Source organism: Camelus ferus, chromosome 7 (assembly GCF_009834535.1).
Source record: "Camelus ferus isolate YT-003-E chromosome 7, BCGSAC_Cfer_1.0, whole genome shotgun sequence".
NCBI classification, from domain to species: Eukaryota; Metazoa; Chordata; class Mammalia; order Artiodactyla; family Camelidae; genus Camelus; species Camelus ferus.
The window spans coordinates 62,872,676-62,889,945 of NC_045702.1; the positions used below are offsets into that span (position 1 = coordinate 62,872,676).

A 17,270-nucleotide genomic window follows, 5' to 3' on the forward strand; every position below is an offset into this window, starting at 1 on the left:
CTAAAACATAAGTAATTAAAGATATTTGTCTTAGTTGTAATTCCAAATCAATGTGAAGTTACTTTGTTTTCATTATACATGTTGTTCTCCAAAAGCAAAACATCGCTTATCAGTTAGTTTAGATGGAATCTAATTCTAAGGAAGGAGAATAAGGAAAGACACTCAAGATCTCTTCCACTCTTAATGAATAACTCCGTTATTCCTCTTGATATTTTATGATGAGGAAATAATGTAAACAGAATACTTTTATTTCAAAATTAAATTTATAAAATGAGAAATTTTATTTCTAATTTATATTGTGCAGTGTACATCAGAGTACTACAGAGAACTGTTCAATAAAAAACAATCTTCAATAATTTTTACTTGGAAATAAAAGCCTTATATTCCCCTTCTCATATTCACAAGAAGTCAACTCCTTAATGGATTTCTACAAGCATCTCAACTCCTAAAGAGCTACTACTTAAATGATAAATCATTTGGCCTTGAACGGTTGCTGGTAATTAAGGAGGTTTTCATGAATATCTCACAATTTTGTATTTCATAAAGAGTTGACAATTTTATTTGAATATGCCTCTAAATAAGACATAACCCATCATGGACATTAATAAATTTAAATTAAGATAATTATAAAAGAAATAGAATTATGTTCTGTTAAAGGCACAGCTGAGGTACAGACAGGCTAGATCTTCCATTAATGAATAAAGAAAAAGAATTAACATATATAGAGTAGAATGCTTTAAATTGTCTTCTCAAATAGGTAGCTGTTTCCTTGAAATGTTATCATATTAAATTAAGCAAATCTTTTAGTCATATATTGTAGTATGTAGTCATATTGTAGTATGATTAATCTTGAATTGACTGAAACAAAATATAGGTATAATTTACAATGAGGTTTTATCATGCAATGTGTGCAAGACAAACAAGAACACTATGGAACAGACTTGGTTTATTTAATAATAATATTAAGTCATTTATTCAAAAACTTCAAAAATTCTAAGCCACGACTGGATTGAATACTTAATTCTCCATTAAGCAACATTACCACTAATAATTTTATAGTGAGGGAAGTCACAATATTGTTTATAATTTTTTAAACTTAAGGAAGCATACTTACAGGTTCTCTGACTATAAATGTTTTATCTTTGAAGAACATTTCCTCTGAAATAGTGAGTTCACGGTCCTTTGGTTCTAGTGTATCAAGATTATCCTTGTTTGATAACAGAACTTCCTTTCCATCTCCTCCTAACTCTTTACTAAGAGGTTTAAATTCTTCAGATTTCATGTCTGTTGTCTCAGAAGCCTGAAAACAAACTTGACCCTCTGATAATTTCATTTCATTTAAATGATACTGTTCTTGACGACAGAGAGATGCTTCTTTTGATGATGTAGCATCTTCTTTCTCCCCAGATATTCTAGATAGTTCAGTCTGCTGAGCAAATGCTATACTCATTGACACAATGACCTAAAAAATACACAAAAAAGGATTAGATTTATAAATGCCAGCAGGAATTAAAAAAGCAAGTTACCTCTCAAAATTACATTAATTAATAAAAGATGGTCTTGTGGTTTTAAACTAAAAGAAATCCTATGATAAAGTGAAAAGGAGATAAAAGATTCTCTATTTCACAATGAAACTAATGTCAAAGTATTTTATTGTCTGACTTTTAAAAATAAAAAAAAATGTATTACTATGACAGCAATAAATGTTCAGTACAGAAATTAGAAAGGAAATAAAAACACTTATATTTTCTCTTTTTCAAGAAAAATCACTATTAACACTTTAGTAAATACATTTTCAAATCTTCCTCTTCTTTACACACAGATATGGATAAGAACAAGCACAGGTATGCATTTTTCTTACAAAAAGTAGTCATATTCTCAGTATAATCTGCCTTTATAGCTTAACTATAATAAGTATCTTTTCACGTCAAGAAATACATTTCTATTTTAAAAGGGTTTAGAGTTTCATATTATACAGATATATTACAAATTTATTTAATCAATTCTCAATGTTGGACATTCAGACTGAATCCATTCTTTTTCTTTTTTTTAAATTGAGGTATAACCTATTTACAAAGTGTTAATTTCTGGTGAATAGCACAGTGATTCATTCATACACACACACACACACATATTTTTTTTCCTTTTCATATTCTTTTTCATTATAGGCTATTACAAAGTACTGAATATAGTAACCTGTGCTACACAGTAGTACCTTGTTGTTTAGGTTAACTATTTTACATATAGCAGTTAGTACCTGCAAATCCTAAACTCCTAATTTATTCTTCTCTATCCCCTTTCCCTCTGGTAACCATAAGTTTGTTTCCTATGTCTGTGAGTCTGTTTTGTAAATAAGTTCATCTGTGTCCTTTCATTAGATTCTACATATATAAGTTATATATTTGTCTTTCTCTTTCTGGCTTACTTCACTTAGAATGATAATCTCCAGGTCCTTCCATTTTGTTGCAAATGGCATTTTTTATGGCTGAGTAGTACTCCACTGTATAAATATACCACAGCTTCTTTGTTCACTCACCTGTCAATGAACATTTAAGTTGTTTCCATGTCTTGGCTATTGTAAATACTGCTGCTATGAGCACTGGGGTGCGTGTATCTTCTCGAATTAGAGTTCCCTCTGGATATATGCCCAGGAGTGGGACTGCCAGGTCATATGGTAAATCTATTCTTAGTCTTTTGAGGAATCTCCATACTGTTTTCCATAATGGCTGCACCAAACTACATTCCCACCAATGGTGTAGGAGGGTTCCCTTTTCTCCACGCTCTCTCCAGCATTTATTGTTTGTAGACTTTTGAATGATGGCCATTCTGACCAGTGTGAGGTGATACCTCACCATAGTTTTGATTTGCATTTCTCTGATAATCAGAGATATTGAGCATTTTTTCATGTGCCTATTGGCCATTTGTATTAGACTGAATCCATTCTTAATACCATTTTAAACATCATTGTGATATAATCTTTTAAACCATATCATTGTACATATTCTTCCCAACTTCCTTACAGTAAATACCCAGAGGTACAGCACTAAATGTGTGTTATTGGTAAAACATGATGATACAATTCAATCCAATCTATTTCACTTTCCACTTCAACTATGATTCAGAATCTCTGCTTATTTTAGTTCCACCCACCACTGGTACTGGGCTCTAAGTTTAAGCCATTGAGAACCAACTGTATCAATAACTTTAAGTCCCATCTCCACAGATAATCTGTAGTGGGGGAAGCCTGACTGCCATAGTGTAAGATACAGCATTCCTGGGGTTTGAAACTTCTGTGTCTACTGATCTTCAACCTTTTCTGTTTTCTCTGTTGGTCCTGGCTATCTAACTGGACTATCACTTTAATGTACTGTCTTGAACTTGATTTGCCTATCTGGGGTCCTGATTCCCACCTGGTTCCTGCTAGCCTCCTTCCTTCCAGTTGCTAAGTCTTCTAGCTGCTAATGAAGTCCTGCTTCAATAGAACAGCAATAAAGCAGCAACAATCATTTATTAAGGCCTTGTAATATTTCATTTAAAAACCCTACAAATAGGTGCAATTATTACCTCAATTTAATAGATGAGGAAACCAAGGAGAGAAATAAAATAAATTAAAAGATTAAGTGATCTACTTGTCTCTTTAACCCCCACAGCACAGAGCAAATAAATGGTGAAAACTGGGTTTAAAATTTGTAGTCTTAAATGCTGGAGAGGCTGTGGAGAAAGGGGAACCCTCCTACACTGCTGGTGGGAATGCAGTTTGGTGCAGCCACTGTGGAAAGCAGTATGGAGATTCCTCAAAAGACTAGGAATAGACTTACTGTATGACCCAGGAATCCCGCTTCTGGGCATACATCCAGAAGGAACCCTACTTCAGGATAACACCTGCACCCCAATGTTCACAGCTGCAGTATTTACAATAGCCAAGACATGGAGACAGACTAAATGTCCATCAATGGATGACTGGATAAAAAAGATGTGGTATATTTATACATTGGAATACTACTCAGCCATAAAAACCGACAACATAACGCCATTTGCCTCAACATGGATGCTCCTAGAGACTGTCAATTCTAAGTGAAGTAAGCCAGAAAGAAAAAGAAAAATACCATATGAGATTGCTCATATGTGGAATCTAAAAACAAAAACAAAAACAAAAAAAACAAAGCATAAATACAAAACAGAAATAGACTCACAGACATAGAATACAAACTTGTGGTTGCCAAGGGGGTAGAGGGTGGGAAAGGATAGATGGGATTTCAAAATTGTAGAATAGGTAAATAAGATTATACTGTATAGCACAGGGAAATGTACACAAGATTTCATGGTAGCTCACAGAGAAAAAAATGTGACAACGAATATGTATATGTTCATGTATGACTGAAAAATTGTGCTCTACACTGGAATTTGACACAACATTGTAAAATGATTATAAATCAATAAAAAATTTAAAAAAAATCTTGTCTTACCTAAGCCTACCTTCTAAAATGTAACATTATACTGTTACTTCCACATCTGCCTTTAAGTAAAGTGCTATAATTGAATTAGGACAAATAATACCAATAGTCAATGCTAAGAAAACTGAAGTGTAGCAAGATTAGGAGCCATGTCAATGGTCACATTTGTAATAAACTTGAGAAGAGATTTGAATCAAACTGTGTCTAATTATAGAGCTCAAGCACCTAAGCACTATATATAATACTGCTTATGCCCAGACAACCCACTATTACGTCTTCCCTACCAAACTGGATCTCCTGGATGCCTATGCTTAGATAGAACCAAGGTTTGTTAATAATGTTCTGGACACTGTCATCCAGAAACCATGCCCATTACAACAAAATGCCAAGGATAGAGATGGAAGAATTAGTGAACTAGGCAATACAACTTAGCAAAATATACCTTCAACCTTCTCTAACTGGTGGTCAAGACCTTAACACTGGCTGTTATTTTAATCTGTTGTCTTGAACCTGACCTGCCTGTATGTCTCTCAATTCTAAGAATACAACATGGAAAGACAAAAAGATTAAAAATATGAAACAGAAGCTAAGACTTGAAGAACACAGTAAGAATGTTCAACCAACATCTAATCAAGAGTTTCAAGAGAACTAGAGAACAATGGAAATAATCTCATTTCATGAGATAATGACTAAATATAGAAGACATTACTCCTAAGATTCAAGAAGACCAATGAATTACAGAAGAACAAATAAAAAGAACACCAAAAAGAAAAAGAAGACCTTAAAGATTCCAGAAAAAGATTTATTACCTATGAGGGAACAACTAAAATGACAAGGTCTTTCTCAGCACAAACAAGAGAAGCAGAAAACTATGGAATGTATCTTTAAAGTTCTGATATAAAAATAACTGTCAACCCAGATTCAAATGGTGAACAAAGCCATTGTTCATGAATAAAAACAAAATAAAGGTATAAAGACAAAAACAGGTTCACTCTGAATAGATCGTTAATAAAAGAACTTTTAAAGGACGTCCCTTAGAAAGCAGAAAAATGATCTTAGAAAGAAGGCCTTAGATGCAAAAAACATTAGAACGTTAAAATGTTTTTGGTAAATATGTGGACTAATCTAAATACTGCAATCATTTCATCTAAATTGTAGAATAAAAAAACACTAGACAAGAGATTTGTAATTCTAGTCAGCATAAAGTAATCCACTATACAGCCTCTCTCCCCCACGGATTACAACTAAAAACTATGAACAAAATACAACAGCAAACTACATGAGAACTCAAAAAGTAAACGAAATCCACCACTTGACTCCCTACGTCACCCTTCAGCTACTACTGTATTTCTCTCCTCCTCTTTCAAGTAAAACTCAAAATAACTCAACTCCTCATTCTGCTCCTTCACTCTCTCTCAAATCCAATCTAATCAGTTTATCTTTACCATCTCATCAGATGTGCTCTTGTGAAAGTCACCAATGATTTCACATTTTAAATCCAATGGTTAATTTGCAGTTCTAATCTTTCTTGACTTAGAAACATTTGACACAGTTTAAAACATTCTCTTCTTGATACACTTTTATTACTGACTTCTGTGATGTAATCTTTTGTCCTTTAATTTACCACTCCTTCTCCATCTCCTTTGTTCTCCCTCAGTTCTCTTACCTCTAAATTCTCCAGGCTTAGTTCCCAGACCCCCTCTCTATTCATACTCATTGTGTTAACAGTTTTCAAATCTTTTCACTGCAGCCATGGTAAACATACACATACAACAATTAAAAAAATACATTTTATATTGTGATCCAAAGCATACGTAGGTACCTCTGTGTACATGTGTGTTTATATAATTGAACTCTTCCCTTAATATTAAAATTCTGGTCCTAAACCAATAAACTGATTACATGACTTAAAAAGGAATTGTATCTCACAGTTTGAAAAACATTGTCCTAGATACTACCATATTTACATGTCTAGTTTTATCTTAGTTCCTGAGCTCTTGATTTATACATCTAATCACTTCCTCAACCTCATATATTTACACATTTAATAAGTGTTTTACATTTAATGGGTCAAATGCTGAATTCTTAAGTCTCTCACACCTCTCCAAAAACTGCTCCTTTGTTGTCTTTTTCATTCCACATCTGACACCAAGTAAACAGTAACTCCATTCTTCCAGTTGCTTAGGTCAAATTACCTGGAGTACTATTTTCCCTTGAAGGGCAAGTCCCTGCCCTCTTTCCCCATATTTCTTCTTCCTATATTCAGTTACATTTGCTGAGGAGATAAATCTGCATCAGAATTTCACAGTATTTCTCCAAATGGATCCCATGAAAATGTGGCAGGAATGACTCAAACTGTCCTCCAACTTGGCAGAGCTGACAGTTGGGCAGGTGGCCTTCACACTCCTGCCAATTCTCACTGGCCACCTCTTGGAGATATCCATTGGAGAACTGCTGACTTTTCTCTCTCTTTTTTTTTTTGCATACCATTTTCCTAAAAGGTGCTCAATTTGTTATCTTCATGATTTATTCACTCACTTCCTTCTGGATTCTCCCCTATATCACTTTAAAAGTGAGGCCTTTTGTGATTAAACTGCAAAAAAAAAATAACATCATTTCACTCCTCATGGAATTTCCTAGTTCTAGTACCTTGATTCGTTTTCTCTTCATAGTATTTATTGCCATCTGTATATTATCTTTTGCACCAACTAGGAAGCAAGGTCCATAGGAGCAAAGATTTCATCTCTTTTTCCTCTGCTATACCCTAGCACTCAGAACTCTGGTGATGAAATGTTAATGAATGTCTATTTTTCCAGTAGTACGTACCCAAATCACAGTTGAATCTAATGTTATCTATGTTGGGAATCACTACCTCTATTGGGCTCCTTCTGTATACCCTGTGCTTTTAAAACAATGGTCCTCAATATTTTTCCAACCACATATCTCAGGGGTACAGGGTAGAGCATAATTCCATCTGTACTGGTGGCCAAGGTCAACAATCTATATACACTATTCTAGAATAGAGCTGGGCCATCAAATGTTGTCTCTTGGATCAGAGTACCTTGGCTGCCTTTGGAACAGTTTTTACAGACCTGCAATTTGGTGATCTGCTATCAGCTTGGATGAATGATACTTTACAAGACATATTTAGATTATCACAGTAATAAGACTATTTTAAAAATGTAATTTCCAAGTCTTGATTATCTTCTAGGTGCTTTATATGTATTAGTTCATTGAATTCTCGTAAGAACTACTATTATTTCTATTATTCTCCTCTTTCAACACAGAGGGAACTGAGACTTAAACGTTAAGTAACCCTCCTAAGATCACAAATCTAAGTAAACCAGAAGAAGAAGAATTTAAAGTATAGTAAATCCTATATCAAACCTCATGGTCTTAAACTATTATGCTATTATGCCCTGCTATAACACTCCACTTGAGAAATTTATGAAAGGGACAGGTGTAAGAGAAAACCTGCAATTCTCTGAAGAATTAGATAGTGAGAGCTTATATACAAGTGATGGTGTCTCACTTTTTACTTTCATCTTCAGTAACTAAATACTCAATTCAGATATAGAAGCGAGCAGGTCCTTATGTTCCACATAGTTTCCTGAGTCTTGACCGCATCTAATTTATGTTTAATCTAATTCTTTTTTGATTTCCTATAATTTCCATCAATCCTCTCCCTTTAAAATGTATATATCCCACTGAGATTATTAGATTGGAATAGCTGAAATATTATAAACTCAAACAAACTTAGAATTCAATTGTTTCAATATAAGAACCCAATCAGGAATTTTAGGTATTTTATGTATTATAAAAGCAAATAGAGACAAAAGAAATGGAATCATAATGGTAGACTAGGTGATATGCCTGGTATTCAGGAGTTTACAAGAATGGCTCTGTGCATAGCAGCTAAGAGTATCTACAATCATTAACATCACAGTAACTTCTCTGGGAGAAGGCAGGCAAAGGTTATATATAAAAGACCAACCACATTCTTTCTCATCTCCTATCATATCCCCCATCTTTAAGAACAGCCAAACTCCTTCCTGAGGTACTATTCACAAGGTAACACATTTATAACTTGAAAAGTTTCTAATTACTATTCTACATGAAGAGAACAGTGCTCTTCTCAGAGAAAAAAAATCACAGAGCATTTCATTTAAAGGCAACTGTGGTTAATGCCAGTATCCGACAACTTAAATGAGCTACATATAAAACTTACAACAAAAAATAAAGTGCATTACCATCAATAAAATCTCGGGTTTTTTGAAGGTTAAAAGAGAATACAGGCCACAACAATGCTCCAGAAAAACTATAAACCTACCTTAGCTACTTCTTCTTCTAATCGTTCTTGGTACTGTTTTTCCAGCAACTTAACCATATTTGTTTCCTGTTTCACTCCAAGCTCATCAGAAAACTAAATTAAAAAGCAAAATATAACATACATATTTACATAAATTATACACCATTTATTTTTAAGCTTCTACTCTCAAATATCATAAAAAGATAACTATTTTTTAGAAAACTTCTGAGAAGTTTTAATAAATAAATTTCTGTTCCCTTAATTATACACAATAATTCTAGTGAATACGAAATAATTGTACTTACTACTGTGCACTTAAGAAAGATGTAAAGTGAGAAATATATTTACATATTTAGAATTACTAACATACAGTTCTAGAGTGGGAAAAAGATACTTCTTAAATATAATTAATAAGATGTGTGTGTATTTCATTTTAAGTAATGTCAATTTGACAGTGGCTATCTTTGCTCTAAAACTGTAAACAAATTTCTTTTCTCCTTGGTATTTATTAATAGTATCCAATTTTCTACAACTACAAATCATTTTTATGAAAAGGAAACAAACCAAATGGCTATTTAAATGTAAATATGTTCTTGGTAAGAAAATATTTCTTTATTTACCAATTATCTGAATGTCAGCCAGATATTCCATATGGGATGAATGTGGAAGAAATCAAGAACGTGGCTAACATCTCTCTTCTATATTCAGAATGAGAGAGAACAATGCTCTTTTCCTCTAGACTTAAGAACTAAAAATTTACTTAGTGAAGGCCAGGGTTTTATAGTTAGAAGTTTCAGAAAAGTGGCCACAAATTAGGAATATATACAGTGTGGAGGAGAGGCAAAAGTGGTTTAGCTAGATGAGATACACTGTGAAAAGATGACGGGTTTTTCTATATATCATACGGCCTGTGCTAAAGAAAGTCTCGTCCATCGTTCCAGCCCTAGCACACTGAATTTTGGAGATCCCTAAACACTATTTTAGAGATGGTCTGATCCAACTTCCCTTGGTGGGAAGAAAAGTTGTTTCTCTTTTCTGAAGCTAATTTGTTATACAGCCCATGGTATATAAAACAAGACAGAATTAAACGAGAACGTATTTAGGCAGGGGAAAAAACCTCTCAATTTAAACTTTGCATTTTTCCTATGCTATGAAAATAGATTAAATTTCTTTACTTATATATCCTTCTGGATATTTTATATAAGATATTGTCCTTATAGTTATACTTATTTGTTAGCAACTATTTTTTGATAAATATTAAACTACAGACACAAAATGACAGTAACAAAAATAAAATCAGTGTACATAACAATCTAAAGATACACTACCTCTGTTGTACCATCAACGTTCTGTTTCAGACAACTTCCAGGGTATACTGTTTTCTGCACATCAGATTCAGTAATCACCACCGAATCAATGGAGAAGCTAAATATAAATAAAAGGGGGTGAAAGAATTAGAGATGTGCACAAATTTTATTGTTAGTCCAGATTTATAGCAGACAAAATGTGTATGGGGGTAGTAAAAACAAGAATGATAGGTCAAGAGTTAAAAGTATTGTAACTTAAGTTATATTTTTGATGAATTTTTCCACTTTAAAGTAACAGCATTAAATGACAATATTTTAACTCAATTTTACGCCAGTTTATTATGCAAATGTATAACACGGAGTTATTTATAAGTACAGACATTTTTACAAAGTTCTCTATGCTATGATTGAGTAAAAAAGTTTGGAAAAACTCATTTTTATTAAAAAATTACTTACACACACACAAACACACAGTCTGAAGAATACACATCAAAAGTCACAATGATACCTCTACTGAAACACAGGGCAGTGGCAGTGAGGAAGATTTTTAATTTATACAACCACTTCTGGATTTTTTCTTTAACCTATTCATGTATCTTTTGTTATTTATGTCTTTATTCTATATTGTATTTGGCCATTTCCAAATGTTCACTATTAACAAACAATGCTACATATATAGATTCTCATAAATATATCTTTGCACACATTTGATATTTCTATATGATAAAATCTTATAATTGTTAATATTTAAAATTTAAAAATGCCATATTCAGAAAGTTACTTTAGTTTTATGCCGTAACTAAAGTTACTTTAGTTTTATACCACTTGAATATTCTCTCAAAACTTCAGCAACATGGAAACGTAACAGTCTTAAAACTTTGTTAGAACACGTATGTCTTTATTTTTGAGCCTTTCAAATGTTACTGGCTGTGAAAGTTTCTTCTGCTGTGAATTGTCTATAAATGTTCTATATTCATGTTAAACAATCATAAAAACTTGTTTTCCTTGTCTTTCTTCTCTGCCATTTCCTGGTTCTTCTATCTTTCTCATCATTTTTGTCTGTTTCCTCATAGCTTCTTGCATACAGTATTCTGATCCTCTGCTTCATGTCTTCTTATTTTCAAAGCCCAGGGAAAACCCTCTGGATTATTTATCCAGCTAAGAAGACCCAAACTCAAAAAAAAAAAAAATCCTGCTTAGTCCATAATTCTGTACCATTAAAGAAATGGTCAGGAGTAGAATTAGGGCCACATGACAGGCAGACATATATCTTCTGATTTTATTCTTTGATCATATTTTCTTCAATTCTGTAGCTTTATAGCATTTGAAAGTGTTTATTCCAAATTCAAAAAATAATCTGGCTAAAACCAAATTCACTCCTCCCTTCTTACAATTAAGGTCCTACCCTTCACCTGCCTGATTTCTCTCTATATTAATGCACCATTAGTCTCCATATTCTGCAGCTCAAATAACACAAGGTCATCTTTGATTTTTCCCTCTGCGTTGCTCCCAAGATTCCTTTCATCCCAATGTCTCATATTCATCCCTTCATTTCCATTTCCCTCTGGAGCCGCTCCAACAAGCAGTATTACCGAATTGCGCAGTGATGGGCAGTGAAAAATGCCACATAGACATGGGTTTATATTCCAGTATTTTGGCTGTATCATCATGTTATATTACCCAACCACTACTTTTTATGAATTGCTGTTTTGTGAGTAAGTATTATTTCAGTGATTGGATTACAGTCCCTTAAGATAAAGGGCCACTTTATACACATAGAAAGCTTCTTACACAATATCCAGCCAAGGCTCTTCCAGTCACTCTTTCTTTCTTTCTTTTTCTTTCTTCATTACTACTAAACATGATCAAAGAATAAAATCAGAAGATATATGTCTGCCTGTCATGTGGCCCTAATTCTACTCCTGACCATTTATTTAATAATACAGATACTGTATTTCAAAATTAGACAGCTGATTTGCTCAAAAAGTCTGCATTCTTTTCTTTTTTTTTTTAAGGGTGTGATCTAAATTTTTTGCATTTTTTAATTGAAATACAGTCAGTTTACAATGCTGTCACTTACTGTTTCTTTTAATCTTCATGATCTTAAATTAAGAGTAGTTTTTATAGTCCCTAATATTACTTAGACATGTTTAAATATCTGCCCAAGATTATATAGCCAGAAAAAGCTCAAATCAGGAGTCAAATATAGGTCTGTCTGACTGTAAAGCCCAAGGTTATTTCAATTCCATACTATATCTCGAAGAGGCTTCGAATATGACACCAACAGATATTTGTTATATGAATGACTTACTTTTCTTAAACTAGTTCAGCCTATCTTAGGAGAACAGTATACTCTTTATTCAGAAAGTGCTAGAGTTGTGTCCAAATATGCGATGATGTTTAACAAGAAATTAATTACTGTTCACAGGAGTGAACAAGGAAGTCAATAAACCTTATTTTGGGGATGATGGGAGAAAACTGATGGCTTAAATTGAAAGGTATTGTTAACACATTTCCATTGAGTATTATAGAAACTCTGAGAAAGTATAATGAGCTGGCAAAAGACCAAACGCAGTAATAGCAAAGTCTACATTTTTAGAAAATTCCCTTTTTTTCATACTCTGAGGAAAAAAAGCATCATTAATTAAAGAAAGGTTACTTGAAAATACTGAAAGTGGTTATTAGAAAGTTCTTGCTATCAATTTTCTTTCATACTAAAAAACCTAAAATAATAGTTTCTAAATAACAATCTGTGGACTGCCTGCCAGAATCATCTTGTTACAAATACAAATGTCTGGTCCATTTCAAAGTGACTGAGTATAATCCAGAATCTATACTGCATAATCCAGTAATCTGTACTTTTAAGTATTTGAAAAATAACATTAAATTTCAAAACCTCCAATGCTTCTGATGCATGGTAAAATTGGGAATACTGATCTCAAATAAAATGGAAGCTTCATAAGGCTGTGCACTAATGCTGGATGAAAAATTCCAAAGCTTACATATAGACTTTGAATAAAAGAAGGAGAAACAGAATGCTTCCAAAGCAGCATAGAAATTCAGTATTTTGTCTCAAAAAATAAAATTTTCTTCAGGTTCCAATAACAGGTGCCTATGGAGACATCAGTCCTAGAGCAGCAGAGCCAGGCAAAGTTAGATTAAATCCCGGAGGGTTTTATAGAGCTAGTTAAATACTACAGCATGCTCCTCTACTGAATTATAAACTGCTCATTCATTTAACAAATATTTACTGAGCACTTACTATGCACAGGGAATTACTATAGCGTTTGGAAAACAGTGAATTAAACAGACAAAAATCTTACAAAGCCTAAAGTCCTTCAGAGGAGATAAATAATAAAAACAAATAAATTAACCTCCCCTTCAAATATATATATAGACCTGTTATATATATATAGACCTGTCACATATATATATATAGACCTGTTTTTCATTTTATATATAGTTTTATATATATAATATAAATAATATATATATTTATATATATATAACAGATAATATTAAATAATATAGAAAAATGAAACAGGAAATTAGTATGCAGAGTTCTAAGTGATGATTTCAATTTAAATAGAGTGATCAGGATAGGCCCCATGAGAACATGACATCTGAGTAAAGACCCAAAGGAGGTGAGTGTGTTGGGCATGCAAATACCTAGAGAAAGTTCACTGTAGGTAGAAGGAATAGCAATGAGAGAGAAGTCCTTACAGCAGAAGCATACCGATAGTTCAAGGATCTCGAGGAGACTACGTGGCTTCAGAATAGTAAGTGACAAGCAAGTCAGTAGGAGATAAATTCAGAGAGGTAACATGGACTCATTATGGAGAACCCAGTAAGGCACAGTAAGGACAGAAGAACACTGGAATAACATAATTTGTCTTAAATTCCAAAAGCAAAGTTTTGAACTGTGTTGAGAACAAAGTTTAGGGAAGAGTTAGGGTAGAAACAGGGAGATCTGCTGTTGAAGTGATACAGGTGAGACATGATGGTGGCAGGGACCAGGGGGCTGGTGAGAAGTGCTCAAGTTTGGACGTATTTTGGAGGTAAAGGTAACAGGATTTTTTGATAAACTGGAAGTAAGATAGGAGAGAAAGAGGAGTCACCACAGATGGCTGCAGCATGAACAAATTTTGAGGGGAAGATCCAGAGTTCCATTCTTTGACACGGTGAATCTAAGCATTAGACAAACAAGTGGAGAAAGTCTAGCTATGACTGGAATGACCACATATTCCTTGTGTATTACCCACATCAAAGCAGCAAAGACTACATCAACAGATGACTGGATAGAGAAGATGTGGTATATATGCCGTGGAATGCTACTCAGCCATAAAAAAGAATAAAATAATGCCATTTGCAGCAATACAGATAGACCTGGAGGTCGTCATTCTAAGTAAAGTGGGCTGGAAAGAGAAAGAAAAATGTCCATGATACCTATGTGATATTTATATGTGGAATCTAAAAAAAAAAAGACACAAATGAACTATTTATTATTTATAACTTAGATGATTGATTTCTTGAATATGTGTAAGCACATCTGACTGTCCTTTATGATTGGACTACTGCATTCTGTTGACTCTTATTTTATGGTTGGCTTTATTCTTTTGATAACTATGTAAGTTTAAAAAGCTAAAGCTCTAAACTTCTTAGAAACAATGAAGAATACATGTATGTAAATCCAAAAAAAATGCGCAATATATTGTATACACGTATTTACATACAATTTATTGTAAATGTGCAAACTGCAACAATTCTACCTAAAAAACTGAAAAATGAAAAAAAGGGAAAAAAGTCATAGTAAAAAATGTAGGAAAGATTAGGCATACAGAAATAAAACAAATACGTGCACACTGCCTGATTCAATCTAGCAGGTATTCATACCAACCAGCATCTTTATAAAAGTATAGGTAAAATTCCCATTATAAAATGTGTTTGGTTTACACTAACATTTAATTCACACATTTCAGAGATAAACAGTTATCTCTAGCTCTTATTTCTTGATAATCCTGCAGCCCATCTCTTTCACATACATTTGCTTATGACATTTTTTTCTTAGAATAACCATACTATGATTGTTACTAAGCTACAAATACTATAATATGAAATTATAAGTAGATGAATACCTTTGTTGAACTGTAGACTCATTAACAGCTTGAAGCCTTTCCTGCAAAGAATGAATCTCTACCCCATAATTTTCTTCATTTTCTTTCAATTGCTGCTGCAAAGAAGATACAAGGTTTTCTAATTCTTGAACTTGTCCTTCAAGTTGTCTAATTGCTTGGATATCTTGTAGAGTAGATAACTTGCTTTTATTTCTGGCATCTACGTTACATGAACAGAAGAAAATACACATTTCAACACAAATTTATTTGTGAAATACCACAATCACTTTTTGGGATGTGCAGAGAATATTTATTCTTATTTGAAAAATAATGTTTTTTATGTCTTAAAAATTTATTTATTTTTAATGGAGATACTGGGGTCTAAATCTAGGACCTTGTGCGTGCTAAGCATGAGCTCTACCACTGAGCTCTTTCCTCTCCCATTTTTTGTTTTTTTTTCAAACATTTTTAATTTTTACCTAAGTTTCAATTTAAACTCACTTTGACTGATGAAAACAAGAAAACATGAATAATGTAATTCAAGATCATTTGCTCTACCTTCATAGCTTCAGTACCCCTAACTCTACCAATCTGTTAACCTGAAAACAATTTAGAACCACAGAGAAGTGAAGAGAGATGAGTAGTCTAAACCGTTCATTTTAAGGATTAGAAAACTGAGACTAGAGTGTTACAGTGAAATGCTGAAGGTACTAGCTTGTCTCAAATTTTAAAGTAAAAAATCAAATTACTGAGTATTGGTATAAAAACACTGCATTTTGATATATAATCAGGATTTACCAGTGTCTTGCAAATTGGTCATCTGAGAACAGGTAAGTAAAAAGTCTGTTTCCTCTTTTGGTAGGTTTTCTTCTGCAAATTCAAGTTTCACATCACCAGTTTGCTGTCTTTGAATCTATTGAACATAACAGGAGAAAAGCAGTGACATAAATATGTGACCCAGTATTGTAAAAATTATATAAAAGCAACTCTACATTTAAAATGCTTTTTCAAAATCATCTAAAATTGTGACACTCTAATACAAATATTTTCCTTTCCAAGTTATTCCATGTTCTCTTTCAACACAGTGACTCACACCACATACCTTCATAGCACTGAAATTATATTAGGAAGAATAATGTTCTTTTTGTAGTCAGAAGGAAGTTCATTTTAACTACAAATACAGGAGCTGCACAGAATTTTGGTATAAAGCTCATGACAATATTTATGACCTGGTCTTTGAAATTTCAATTCACGAACAGCAAATTTTATATTATCAGTGTTTGATAATGTATCTGCTGTTAATCTCTGGATACAACCTATGTACAACCATGTAACTGACAAATAAATGCTGCTCTTTTCAAAAAAGGAAGGAAAACATTGAAAACACATAAATCTCTGTTTATTTCTTTAACTATGAAAACTAGGCAGCAATATGCCAGACATATATGTATATTATTTAGTCATTCTTCAAATAATAATCTACTATGTGGCTAGCATTGTGACAAGGAAGAATAAGAATATAAAATCAGTAAAAGTATGCACTCACAGAATTTACCAACTAATTGGGGAAATAAAATTAAACAATTAGAGAAGCTCTTGATTATAAAGTTTGATTAAAGAGCAATAACAAAAGAAAGATTGATGTGGGTCTGAGTAATAATGGAGGAAGTCAGATTTCATTTGGGCCTTGATCATTTGGGGCAATAATTAGGAAAGGCTACAAGGAAGAAAGAATAGGAGCGTTTGTGAAAGAGTGACTGACCTATGACGTAAGAAATGAAGACAATAATTTTGTCAGGAGGGGTTTAATTTGGATAAGGATGGGGGAATCATGCTAGATAAATAAGACAGATCTAGATTACAGAGCATCTTAAAAACAGGGGGAATTTGGACTTGCTAGACTAGATGAACAAAGGATACTACAGAAGCAAGTGAACAACAGGATAAAAGCTATTTCCCATTAGGACTATTTCAGTTGGGACTACTCTTATCAAGTCCTCTACCCTACTCCTACCCCGTGACTACATTTCAGCATAGGACCTTGCCTCCTACTTCCCAGAGAAAATAAAGCCATTAGATAAATTCT

General features: G+C 33.1%; 1 protein-coding gene across 8 annotated transcripts in view; it reads right to left on the bottom strand.

The window, feature by feature from the left end:
• Positions 1 to 17,270, bottom strand: part of AKAP9 (A-kinase anchoring protein 9) — a 168,499-nt gene that overhangs the window by 72,666 nt on the left and 78,563 nt on the right. For all 8 annotated transcript variants that reach the window (XM_014553322.2, XM_006177783.3, XM_014553313.2 and 5 more), the window contains 5 exons: positions 15,983 to 16,097; positions 15,206 to 15,404; positions 10,092 to 10,188; positions 8,785 to 8,877; positions 1,115 to 1,462 (listed from right to left, as the gene is read on the bottom strand). In XM_014553322.2, coding sequence (XP_014408808.2) covers positions 1,115 to 1,462; positions 8,785 to 8,877; positions 10,092 to 10,188; positions 15,206 to 15,404; positions 15,983 to 16,097 — 852 coding nt within the window. The remainder of the gene's footprint in view (positions 1 to 1,114; positions 1,463 to 8,784; positions 8,878 to 10,091; positions 10,189 to 15,205; positions 15,405 to 15,982; positions 16,098 to 17,270) is intronic.